Source organism: Podarcis pityusensis (assembly GCF_964106645.2).
Source record: "Podarcis pityusensis genome assembly, chromosome: Z".
Classification (NCBI taxonomy): Eukaryota; Metazoa; Chordata; class Lepidosauria; order Squamata; family Lacertidae; genus Podarcis; species Podarcis pityusensis.
In genome coordinates this window covers 4,575,780-4,588,018 of record NC_138044.1, presented here as the reverse complement: position 1 = coordinate 4,588,018, position 12,239 = coordinate 4,575,780, and the positions used below count along the sequence as shown (strand labels likewise).

The following is a 12,239-nucleotide window of genomic DNA, read 5'->3' as shown; positions in this document are numbered from 1 at the left end:
GCTTTGGGGGAACCCTGGAGAGGAGGGAACTGTGGGAAGGCAGGGACCTTCAGTGTCTGCTACTGGGGACAAGACTTGCCAGAGATGAGCTGCTATGCTTTATAGGTGTGATGTTCCTGTGCAGATTGTGTTTTTGCCAATAGTCTATGCCAACTTTGAACTGTATGATTTACTGACCAGAACGCTCTTTGACACCAAGACATTGCAGAAACAAAAGCCACAATTACCCCTCTGACTGAACATCGCATATAGAGGTGTGTGTTCCCCTGCCACCCCCATTTACCTTCATGCCTGTTTCTCCTGGAAGTCCACGCTGCCCTGCCAGGCCAGGAGGTCCCTGGTAGAGTGGGGAGGAAGAAAAAAGTAAAAGGTCATTGTCAACAAATGGAGAACACATGTGTATAGCAAATGAACATGCAATTATAAATTACCCAATGATTACCCACAGATAACCTATTACCCACAGATAAGCTATATGGACCATAAAGAAGGCTGATCGCCAAAGAATTGATGCTTTTGAATTATGGTGCTGGAGGAGACTCTTGAGAGTCCCATGGACTGCCAGAAGATCAAACCTATCCATTCTGAAGGAAATCAGCCCTGAGTGCTCACTGGAAGGACAGATCCTGAAGCTGAGGCTCCAATACTTTGGCCGCCTCATGAGAAGAGCAGGCTCCCTGGAAAAGACCCTGATGTTGGGAAAGATGGAGGGCACAAGGAGAAGGGGATGACAGAGGACGAGATGGTTGGACAGTGTTCTCGAAGCTACCAGCATGAGTTTGACCAAACTGCGGGAGGCAGTGGAAGACAGGAGTGCCTGGCGTGCTCTGGTCCACGGGGTCACAAAGAGTCGGACACGACTAAACGACTAAACAACAACAACAACAAACCTATTTGAACTCACTATTTCCTACCCGCCATGTACATTTTTTAGTCCTGTCATTGTAACGTCCACTTTCCCCTCCTCCATCATTGTACCATCAGTTTAATGGAGTTCACTTGAGAAAATAACAAGTCTTGTCAGGCAGTTAATATGGTGTATTTTGGTGATTATAAATTTGGAATTAAGCTGGATTTAACCTTGGTGGTGTCTCTTGTATCTTCTTTTTCTTACTTTACAGATGTTGGTTTATATCACAGATGCATGTTCTACATTATTTTATTCATATTGTAGCTGCAAACTAGTCATGGCCTTTGCCTAGAACAATAAACTTATTGATTTACTGACTGAAATACATTGCAGGCAGAACTATCACCGTGGAGGATCCAAATGAGACTTTTCCCAGCCAGTGGCTCCATTGCATTTTCCCAGGAATAAATGCCAATAATGCCAGGAATAAATTCATGGGAAATGCAGTTCTTCTCCCATACCCAGTAAGTTTCTTCCTGCAATTATCAAACACCCTGTGAATGAGAGGACATGAATGGACTTCTGCAAAGATTAAAGAGGTAGGTGTGAGAGAGGGGGAGATTATTCTCTACCTTATGTCCAATTTCTCCCAAAGGCCCAGGTGGACCTTGAGCTCCCTGAGGTCCCTGAAATAAAGATGTATATTGTTAAGAATGTATGGAAAGCGTCCTGCTGGATCAAAATAAAGGGCCACATAGAGTAAATAAGCACCCTGCTCCCAATAATGGCCAGCCAATGCTCCCTGCAATGCTTATAAACAGGGCATGCATCCCCCCACAACTACTGCCCTTCCAGCAACTAGTATTGCAGGGGTAGACTGCCTCTGAATATGGAGGTTCTGTTTAGCTACCATGATTAATAGCCACCTCTCCTACACTGATTTGTCTACAGTGGTACCTCAGTTTTCCAACAGCTTAGTTCCTGAACAACTCAGAACCCGAACGCTGCAAACCCGGAAGTAGGTGTTCTGGTTTTCCAACTTTGCCCCGGAGGCCGAACGTGCTCCTGAGTTTCCGTTTTTATGGTTGTGCAGCAAATCTGAGTGCCCCACATAGTAATTAAGGCTTTCCCCCTCCCATTTAACACTTAAGCTGCAAATTTAATTCCCCCCCCCCATAGTAATGAAAGTCTTCCATTTCTGATTGCAGTGTTCTGAGGTGATATTTGGTGCTTTAAGCTTTTGCTATTTTTGCGTTTTCATTTGTGTGGCTTTTTCATTTTTGTGTCTGTGACTTGTTTTTTGTTTTATTGATTCATTGTATAACTGCAGAAATGGATAAAAGCCCCCCATCCAAACAATGACTATCATCAGTGCAGGCAAGATTTTTTTTTAATTTTAATTTTTATCATCTACAATACTGACTTATTTATTTTATAGTACATTACATTGATTATTGCTTTCATTTTATGGCTCAATAGTCTCGTTAGATAGTAAAATTCATGTTAAATTCCTGTTTTAGGGGTTGTTTTGAAAAGTCTGGAACAGATTAATCTGTTTTGCATTGCTTTCTATGGGAAAGTGCGCCTTGGTTTGGGAATGCTTTGGTTTTGGAACGGACTTCCGGAACAGATTAAGTTTGAGAACCAAGGTACCACTGCAATTCTTGTTTTAGGGTGGTCATCACCACATCCGAAGTCTCCTATAGGCTGCATTTTGTTATGGATTTGGGAATGCCTGTCTAATGTCTAAGAACAGTTAGAAGATCTCTGCTGGATTAGATCAAAGGTTCATCTGGTCCAGTGTTATATCCCCCACAAGCTGAACATAAAGTCCTTCCCACAGTTTCACAGAATTATTGAATCATTCATCTCCCTTCCCCATGTCCCAGCAACTGGTATTCAGAGGTAGGCTGCCTTTGATCATGGATGCTCTGTTCAGGAGGAGAGCATTGTGTTGGTGGCTCTGCTATTATGGAACTCTCTCCCCAGAAGTAGCCTGCTGGAGCCTGTCTCCCATTAGAAAGAAAGTTTAGATTTGTTGTTGCCTGGGATGAGGGGGCTGTGGTGGGTACTTGCCGGGTCTCCTGGAGGCCCTTTAGCTCCTTGGGGTCCAGAAGGTCCTTGGATACCCTGGAATAAAGCAGGACAACAAAAAGTTCAGAGTTTGAGGTTGAAGTGCGGATTTTCACACCTCTTAGTCACTCATTAGCACCTTGCAAATAAAAGGAGCAAGAAGGTGATTCAGAACTAGGAAGGAGAAATGACCTAGTGCCTCACTCTCTGGAATGGCAACTGACCCAATTCCGGAGAAATGGTATGACCAATGAAGACATTTAATTTAACCTGTTAGATATTCTATCAGGGCACATATATCGTTCCATTTAGGGGGGGGGGGAACAAAACCCACATCAACTCATAATCCCCTAGTGAAGGGGAACCTGTGGCCCTCCAGATGCTGTTGGACAGAAACCATGTCATCCCTGACCTTTGGCCATGCTGGCTGGAGTTGATGAGAGGCCAAGGACAGCAAGGCCCACAAATATTCCTCACCCCTAGTGGTTGCAAGGTCAGGCCAAAGGTCTATCTAGACACAGATTTATAATTTATTTCTAGGGATCCCGGACCATATTTCCTACTAATGCCTGAAATGTTCTTGATTGGGGGCGGGGGCCGGGAATCCAGTCTCTGTTTAGAAATCTCTAATGAAGGAGAATCCATCATCTTCCAAGGCAGTCTGTTTCACTGTCAAACTGCTTGTACCATCAGGAAGTTCTTCCTAATGTTTAGCTGAAATAACCTTTCTTGTAATCAGTCGCTGATTCTGCTCCCACCTTCTGGAGCAACAGAAAACAAATCTTCTCCATGGTCTATGTTTCCCACATCACAGTGGTCAATCAGATGCCCAGTGAGCTTCATGGTTGAGCAGGAATTTGAACCCTTGATCCCCCAGGTCCTAGTCCAGCACTCTAACCATTGTAATGATACTACCACTGGCTCTCATCCTCCATCTGGCAGCCCTTCAGGTATTAGAAGATGGCTACCATACCACCTCTCAGTCTTGTCTTCTCCAGGCTAATATATATATATGTACTGTACTGTAATATGTTTATGTAACCCACCCTGGGACAATTCGTTGAACAAGAGGCAATAAATTTTACAATAAATAAGAATAAATACAAACACAATAATCATGACCAGAAGTCCCTTTTAAAGCTATCTAAGCCAGCAACCACCACCACTTCTTGCAGCAACAAATTTACATAATTAATTATGCATTGTGTAAAGGCATCAATGGTCCTGGGCATATAATTGTAAGCTTCCACCTGCTAAAGAATAGTTGTGTTAAGATTAATTTGTGAAACAGCAGGAATGTTGGAACTTACTGACTTTGGGCAAAAATGAGGAATGGGAGAAGGGAGCAGAACGTGATTTTGTGTTATCACAGGGTGGTTCACAACATAAAAATACAAAATGAGAACACAAAATACGTAATAAAAACAAAAACGAACCAATGATGTGCTAGTCAACCAAAGGCCTGGATACAGAGAAACATTTTTGCCTGGGGCCTAAAGATGTAGGGAGAAGGTGCCAGGTGATCCGCCCAGGGGAGAGCATTCTACAAATTGGAGCCACTGCAGAAAAGGCAGATTCTCAGGTTGCCTCCCTCCAGACCTCTTGTGGAGGAGGAACACAAAGATGGGCCTCAGATGATGACTGCAGGATCCAGTTGTAGATACAGGTAGGTCGCCATGTTGGTCTGCCATAGTCGAAACAAAATAAAAAAATTCCTTCCAGTTGCACCTTAAGAGACCAACTAAGTTTGTTACCGGTATGAGCTTTCGTGTGCATGCATACTTCTTCAGATAGGTATCTGAAGAAGTGTGATTGCACACGAAAGCTCATACCAATAACAAACTTAGTTGGTCTCTAAGGTGCTACTGGAAGGAATTTTATTATTTAGGATCCAGTTGGTTCATCTAGAGAGAGGCAGGCCTTCAGGTATTGCAGTTTTAGTCCTTTATATCTATATGAGTCTGCCTGGGCATTAAGATAATGCCTCGAGAAGCCATGCTCATAAGCCTCGAGACTGTCACAGAGTCAGTATATATAATGCTTATTATGTTGTTTGTACTTCAGCTCTAACACGTTACTTTCCATACATTGCTGAGATGCTTGTTGTGCATCTCAAAATAAACAGATAAAATTATTAAGTAAAGAAACACAAGTTTGCTATAAAACAGGATGCAGCATGAACTTACAGGGAAGCCACGAGATCCCATCTCACCAGTCTCTCCTATCTTTCCCTGAAAACACAGTTACAGTTATGAGTATGAATCCAAACAAAAACATGCCTTGGTAAGCTGGCAGCAAAAGCACAGTGGAAGATAAAGGATGCTGACTACACTTCAGGGACAATCCAGGTGGGGTGGCTGTTCAGAGAAGGGCTGGGGGAATCTGTGGCCCTCCAGATGTTGCTGGACTCCAGCTCCCACCAGCCCCAACCAATGTAGGTCAGGTGACAGTGGTAAGGGGAGTTATAGTCCAGCAATACATGGAGCGCTACAGGTTCCAGAATTCCTGTGTTGAAGGCTGGTCCTTCCTCCGTTTTAACCATTTTTGAAAAGCAAAGCAAAGCAAAGCAAAACCTATACCATTTGCTAACCACAATCTTCACCAATATGATGCCCTCTAGCTGTTATGGACTACAACTCCCATCACCCCCAGTGTTGTTGGCTGGAACGGATGGGAGTTGTAGTCCAAAACAGCCGGGAAAGCACCAGATCAATGAAGGCTGGCTTAGAGAGGGGCTGGGAATGCTGCTAAGCACATTGCTGGTGAGACTCGGGCCACTTGCCATCTTAATTTTTCCAGAGGTGAATTTGTGTCTGGGGCCTGTATTTCACACATTCCCCCGCCTCCCAGAGCCTGCACACATTTTTGTCTTAAGTCCATCTTGTGCTACAGTTTGCTGAGAAGCCTGTTGAGAGAAGGATCCTCTATGATATAACTAGGCGTATGGTTAACCTCCTCTTGTGGGTTTTTTTTTGGGGGGGAGGGGGAATAAAATAACTAGTATGAATCCTTTAGGAAAGAATTGCCTGTTCTTTCTCCTATGTATAAACTTAAGGAGAGAACCATTCACATATCAGTTTCTCGTTACTGGCATGGGTACCTTACCTAGGACAGGTAATGTGTGCATAGATAGGTAAGAGTGGTCAGTGTGTTTCCCCACTCTTTTGTGGGGGAAGCTTGGCTCCCACCCCACAATTCACCCTTTACAGTCGCTTCCAAAAGATCTGTTTATTGAGCATTCATCCTGATATTTTTTTTCAGGAAGGTTAGGCAAAAATGCAATGAAGTACAATGCAAGCAATTGTTAGCCCATAGTTTCCAAAGGAATTCTCCCGCCACTTTCCTTATCACAACAAATCTGATATTTGGGGGGGGGGGCGCGAGTGGGCTTGTTGCGCAAGACCCATCCAACCAGGCTTAGTGGTGTTACCTGAATTTGCCAGTATGTGTTTGGATCCCACTTGAAGATAGCAATAGTCTGAAAGTGCCCCAAATAACATATGGTTGTCTCCAAATCTAGGGCTGCTTTCCTCTTTTGCAGTCCCCATCCAGAGTTCTGGCAAGCTGTCTGCCTCTTTGCATCCTGCCCTCAAGCTCATTACAAGTTTGTCCAATTAAAAGAGTGTTTCACAGTACATTATTCACTCCACCCCCACAGTAAAACCCTAGTCTGTGTTTTGGAAAGCAGCACTGGGAGAAGTGGGTCTGTGATGTCACTGTTGTCAGTCAAAGAGCCCTGTGCACAGCTGGTTTATGTTGAAAACTGGCCGGATCATTTTCTTCTATGATCCTACAGAGAATATGGTACATCTGGCCCAATCAGGGGAAGTGCAGTTCTACTGTGGCAAGGCCACTCTGTTAAAATGTGCCTATGCATTTATGCACACAAAATTCAATAGACTTAGATCTGCATTGCACTGTGGCCCATAAATTGTTGTTAGGTTCTGGGGGAGGGCAGGTGGAGTATGGGGATGGGGGAATCATTTTGTTGCTATTGTTCATTTTCTTTTTTAGCCATAGTATAGTTCAGGGAGTCCTACTAAAACTAGATCTGAGTTAAAAACAGCCCAAATTCAGTTTTGCAGAATGGAATTAATGTGCACATCTCTTTCAGACACTCCAAAGTTTAACTGACTTACCTGTTGCCCATCTGGTCCCTGTTTCCCTGGATGTCCTGGAAGACCCTGTTAAAAGGAAGAAAGGAAGTTTATTAATATTATTTTTATTATTACTGTTATTCTCTCCCATCCTTGCTCCTGAAGGAGCCCAGGGCAGGAAACACAGAGGTGGACTGGGAAATATCTCTCCTTAAAAGGCTTGTTGGAGGAGGAAGGTCTTCAGCAGGCAACACTAAGTCTCTGCCCATCTAATATCTGAGGGAACTCTAAAAGATAGGTACCTGATTCCTATATTGTGTGGAACAGACCTGCTGATAAGATGGCATCTGCAGGAGGTCCTCACCTGAAGAACACAGTGATCAGTTGGAGTGAGAAATCTTACAGGTATATGGTGCCATCTATGTGCATGGGACGCGGATGGCGCTGTGGGTTAAACCACAGAGCCTAGGGCTTGCTGATCAGAAGGTCGGCGGTTCGCACCCGCGCGACGGGGTGAGCTCCCGTTGCTCGGTCCCTGCTCCTGCCAACCTAGCAGTTCAAAAGCACGTCAAAGTGCAAGTAGATAAATAGATACTGCTCCAGCGGGAAGGTAAACGGCGTTTCCGTGCACTGCTCTGGTTCGCCAGAAGCGGCTTAGTCATGCTGACCACATGACACGGAAGCTCCCTCGACCAATAAAGCGAGATGAGCGCTGCAACCCCAGAGTCATCCACGATTGGACCTAATGGTCAGGGGTCCCTTTACCTTTACCTTTATGTGCATGGCACCTTACAAAAGAAAGATAGGAGAGGTCCTTGCCCCCACGAGGCTTACTGTCTGAAGCAGGGAATCAAATGAAGAAGTGGGAGAAAATGGCGGCATAGGTAGGCAAGCGGAAAAATGCTTTGACTTAAGGCTCATCCACACCTCCACTTGCCCCATGCTTAGAAAGCACAGGCCCAAGTGGTTTTCTGCTTGGGCCCAAGTGGTTTTGCCTTTGCCCTCTTGCTTTCCCCTGGGAAACCTGCTCTTTAAGGCCAAATTGGAGCAAACACCAATCTGGAGAAATCCTGATTGACGTTTGCTTCAATCCAGAGGTAAACAGCAGGTTTTCCCAGGAGAAAATGGTGAGGCGACTGGAAGTGTGAATGAGGAGCCTTTAGCTACACCAGAGGATTGGGCCAAATGCTTTCCAGTGGGGTGGAAGAGGGCTCAGATGTGGCTTTGAAAAATCCTGCCCTGCTGTGTGCTGCCAGAGCCAAACTCTGCAAACCTTCAGGGTATTATATCAAGAGTCCTGATTTCCAATAGCCCTTTGAAAGCTTTCTCATGATAAGAACTGTTCTGACTTTCTGCACAGATGGATTATTTTTAGCCATGTGTGAGCATTCTGTTGACTCCAAAATAAAAAGGCTTTGCCTTTGGTTGCTTTGGCAATATTTTAGCCACCATGAATTCACAGAGATCATATCTGTGCAAATAAGTAAGGTATGTACTGAATTCAGATGAAGTCTAAATAAAGATAATGAGGTACGTTTGCCTCTTAAATGCAGACAGAATCGAATTTCTTCCCCATCCTAGTCAAGACTGTAAAAACACATTGCAGAAAAGGTGTGAGTTAAACATCAGAATGGGAAGGGGGATGGAAAAATCCTGGAGGGAAACACCACTTTTTTTGTCTTTTGACCCTTCACCCTGATATTTAACTTCATTTAGCTTTGAGAAGGAGGCCAAACCCTGAAAGCTTCAAGGTCAAACCTGGAGATTGACAGCAATGCTTCTGCCAGCCTGGGAGACTGCCCTGTTCAGCAGATGAGCTAGCATGAATATTCTAAAGTTCTGACCCAATTTAAAACCTCAGCTTTCAGCCAACTCTCTACATCACAATAGGTTGCTTGTCCGTGGGTTCTAGGTATAAACGGCCTCGGTCCTGTATACCTGAAGGAGTGTCTCCACCCCCATCGTTCAGCCTGGACGCTGAGATCCAGGGCCGAGGGCCTTTTGGCGGTTCCCTCATTGCGAGAACCATTACAGGGAACCAGGCAGAGGGCCTTCTCGGTAGTGGCACCCGCCCTGTGGAATGCCCTCCCATCAGAGGTGAAGGAGATAAGCAGCTATCTTCTCTTTAAAAGACATCTGAAGGCAGCCCTGTTTATGGAAGTTTTTAATATTTAATGCTGTATTGTTTTTAACACTCGATTGGGAGCCGCCCAGAGTGGCTGGGGAAACTCAGCCAGATGGGCGGGATATAAATAATAAATCATCATCATCATCATCATCATCATCATCATCATTATAGTTTTACCAGTCTCATGCAGGGAGACTATCTTGGCTGTGACTCCTGGATGACTTGCTCATTGCCTTTCATGCCTTTCCGTACCTGGCCTGGCAGCGTGGGACCCTGACTGACTCCAGCTGCAGAAGCTGAGGCTGATGAACTGACTCTTGTGCAGGGGTAGTAGAGGTATTGTTGCTGTATGGGGCTTTTTTGTATCTTTACTTTAGATCTCGTGATTTATGTCAAAATAGTATGATTTGGTTGTGTATTTTTTGAATGTTTGATTTATTGTCTATGACTACTTTTGTTACATTGAAGTTGTGTATTTTTTTTTTTTTCATCTTGCAAGCCACCTTGGGCATGGTTTGAATCCTGGGTGGAATCTACACACATATAAAAACCATTCTGAAAATGCTTTTTTAAAAAGCGTTTTTTAAAATACATTGAATTTTCCATAAGACTCACCATCGCCATCTAGTGGCACGTTGTATATTAAACTTAAAACACACTTAAAACGCTTTATTTGCAGCTGTATAGCTGAGTCCCTGGAAAGGCATGCAAATAAAACTATGTATGTATGCATGTACTCATAATCATACATTTGCCCATTCACAACTTGTATTCCTATCAATGGCAGGACAACAGAAGTAGAATTTGTGAGTACTTGTGGTTGTTTGGAGGCTTATATTTCAAGTCTGGAAGGATGAGCACGCAATGGTTTGAGGATCTCACTACCCTTGCTACATTTGAACGTATTTCCCAGAAGCATCAGTGGATATCTATTAGGACATCTGGATCATTTATATCAACTACTGTACTTAATTTAAGGGGGATGTGAAGATGATTAAGGTAAAGGTAAAGGTACCCCTGCCCGTGCGGGCCAGTCATGTCTGACTCTAGGGTTGTGCGCTCATCTCACTTAAGAGGCCGAGAGCCAGCGCTGTCCGCAGACACTTCCAGGTCACGTGGCCAGCGTGACGAAGCTGCTCTGGCGAGCCAGCACCAGCGCAGCACATGGAAACGCCGTTTACCTTCCCGCTATAAAGCGGTACCTATTTATCTACTTGCACTTAGGGGTGCTTTCGAACTGCTAGGTGGGCAGGAGCTGGGACCGAAAGACGGGAGCTCACCCCGCCGCGGGGATTCGAACCGCTGATCATACGATCGGCAAGTCCTAGGCACTGAGGTTTTACCCACAGCGCCACCCGCGTCCCCGTGAAGATGATTACTGCATCCTTAAAGTGAACTGATGGTGTGAGCATTTTTCTCTGTCGCTTTTTTTCTTTCTTTGCTTTTCTTCTAGCTATTAAAATGTAATGATGATGATGACGAACTTACATTCATTGCCCAAAATATAACTCTACACACATATATGTGAGTCAGCAGCTGGAGTGTCAGACTAGGACAAGGGAGACTTCAAATCCCACTCCCTGGATGAGCTTGACCCAATAGCTGTCTCTCACAGGATCATTATGAAAATAAAATGGAGAGGGGGTGAATATTGTAACTTGAGCTGCTTGGAGGACAGGTGGGCTGTAATTAATAAATAACATGAAAATAAGAATATGCTCTGGCATATTTGAAGTGGTGATTGGTGAACTCCCTTCAGTCATATTCTGAACTGGGTTGGTATTTCCACTCTTGGAAGCCTATTAGAAAAAGCTTGCCTGCCTGAGCTACGGTGAAGTGGCCAGAATTTCACTGAAAAAAATAAACATTTCTAGGGTAATGAATACAAGGGCCAGAAAAGAACTTCTCTGAGAAATGACGCTCAATTAATAATGCTTCTTAACATTAAGGGCCAGAAAAATCCATATTCCAAACCAGGTAATTATGCACTTTGGCAAACAGTAATGAGAAATAACAAACAGAAGAGAGTGTTTTTGAGCACGTGTAAACTATGCTTATTTCACCACTAAGGAACCATTAAAAGTAGTGGGCAGAACTTCAACATATGCGCGAGACCATACACTTCTTAATCTCCATCACAAACTGAAAGGGTCACACAAGTCCAACTAAACCTGGTTCAGCATCTGCCTTGCAAGGCGGCGAAACATTCACAGGGTGCAGGGTCAGGAAACCAGCTCCTTAGTTTCCCACAGTGCAATGGACAAAGTTCATAGCATGCCCCAAAACAATCTAGCCACAACTAACAGTCTCTGGATCTGGTGGGGGGCTCACCTTAGCACCTTGCGGCCCTGGTTCACCCACTAGTCCATCAGGACCTCGAGCACCCTAGGGAAAAACACACACAGGCACACATGAATATACATAAATATACAACATTTTAAAAAGTGGGGACGGGGGAGGAGAAGAAAGTTGTATACGAGGAATGAACAGCAGGTGTCTCTCTCAAGCTACAAATGGCAAAAACTGTCTAACCCTCAAATAGAGAATTTTAAAGGAGAGTGGCCAAGTTGAGTTAAAAGTATTCTCTTGTAAGAATCTTTCAAAAGGACAGTGAGGAACCTTGGGCTTATCCCATGATCAAAATAGAGCTGAGGACATTTGTTTAGGGGCTCTGCCAGTTAATCTATTTTTTTCAGCAGTCACTTGATTTGCTTCTGCAACACTTATGTGGCAGATCTTAACTGAGCATCCACTCTGATTTGTTTACAAGCAGCACACATCCTGCAATTCATTCTGCTTTGCTAGGCGGGAGGGTTAAATGTCTTCATGCTAGTCATTCATTCGTTCCTTGCTATTCAGTGCATTTCTCTGTCACTTTCCAAACCACACACACACACCTGCTCCTTTTTAAAAAGTGGATTTGTTGCTGTATGGCAATGAATCCACTTTAATTTCACTAAAGCCAATGTACCAATATGTGGTTTAATTCCCCCCATCCAATAAAATACTGACACTCTAGAGGGCCCAAAATGCTTTACATCTGGCCCTTCTGCCTCCATGAGTCACCCGCAGTGGCCAACCAGGTTAAAAC

At 44.2% G+C, this 12,239-nt stretch overlaps 1 protein-coding gene across 4 annotated transcripts in view; it reads right to left on the bottom strand.

Moving 5' to 3' along the window:
• COL27A1 (collagen type XXVII alpha 1 chain) overlaps positions 1–12,239 on the bottom strand; it is a 264,834-nt gene that overhangs the window by 72,398 nt on the left and 180,197 nt on the right. For all 4 annotated transcript variants that reach the window (XM_080990772.1, XM_080990773.1, XM_080990774.1 and 1 more), the window contains 6 exons: positions 11,480–11,533; positions 7,063–7,107; positions 5,110–5,154; positions 2,927–2,980; positions 1,483–1,536; positions 284–337 (listed from right to left, as the gene is read on the bottom strand). In XM_080990772.1, the coding sequence (XP_080846898.1) occupies positions 284–337; positions 1,483–1,536; positions 2,927–2,980; positions 5,110–5,154; positions 7,063–7,107; positions 11,480–11,533 (306 nt within the window). The remainder of the gene's footprint in view (positions 1–283; positions 338–1,482; positions 1,537–2,926; positions 2,981–5,109; positions 5,155–7,062; positions 7,108–11,479; positions 11,534–12,239) is intronic.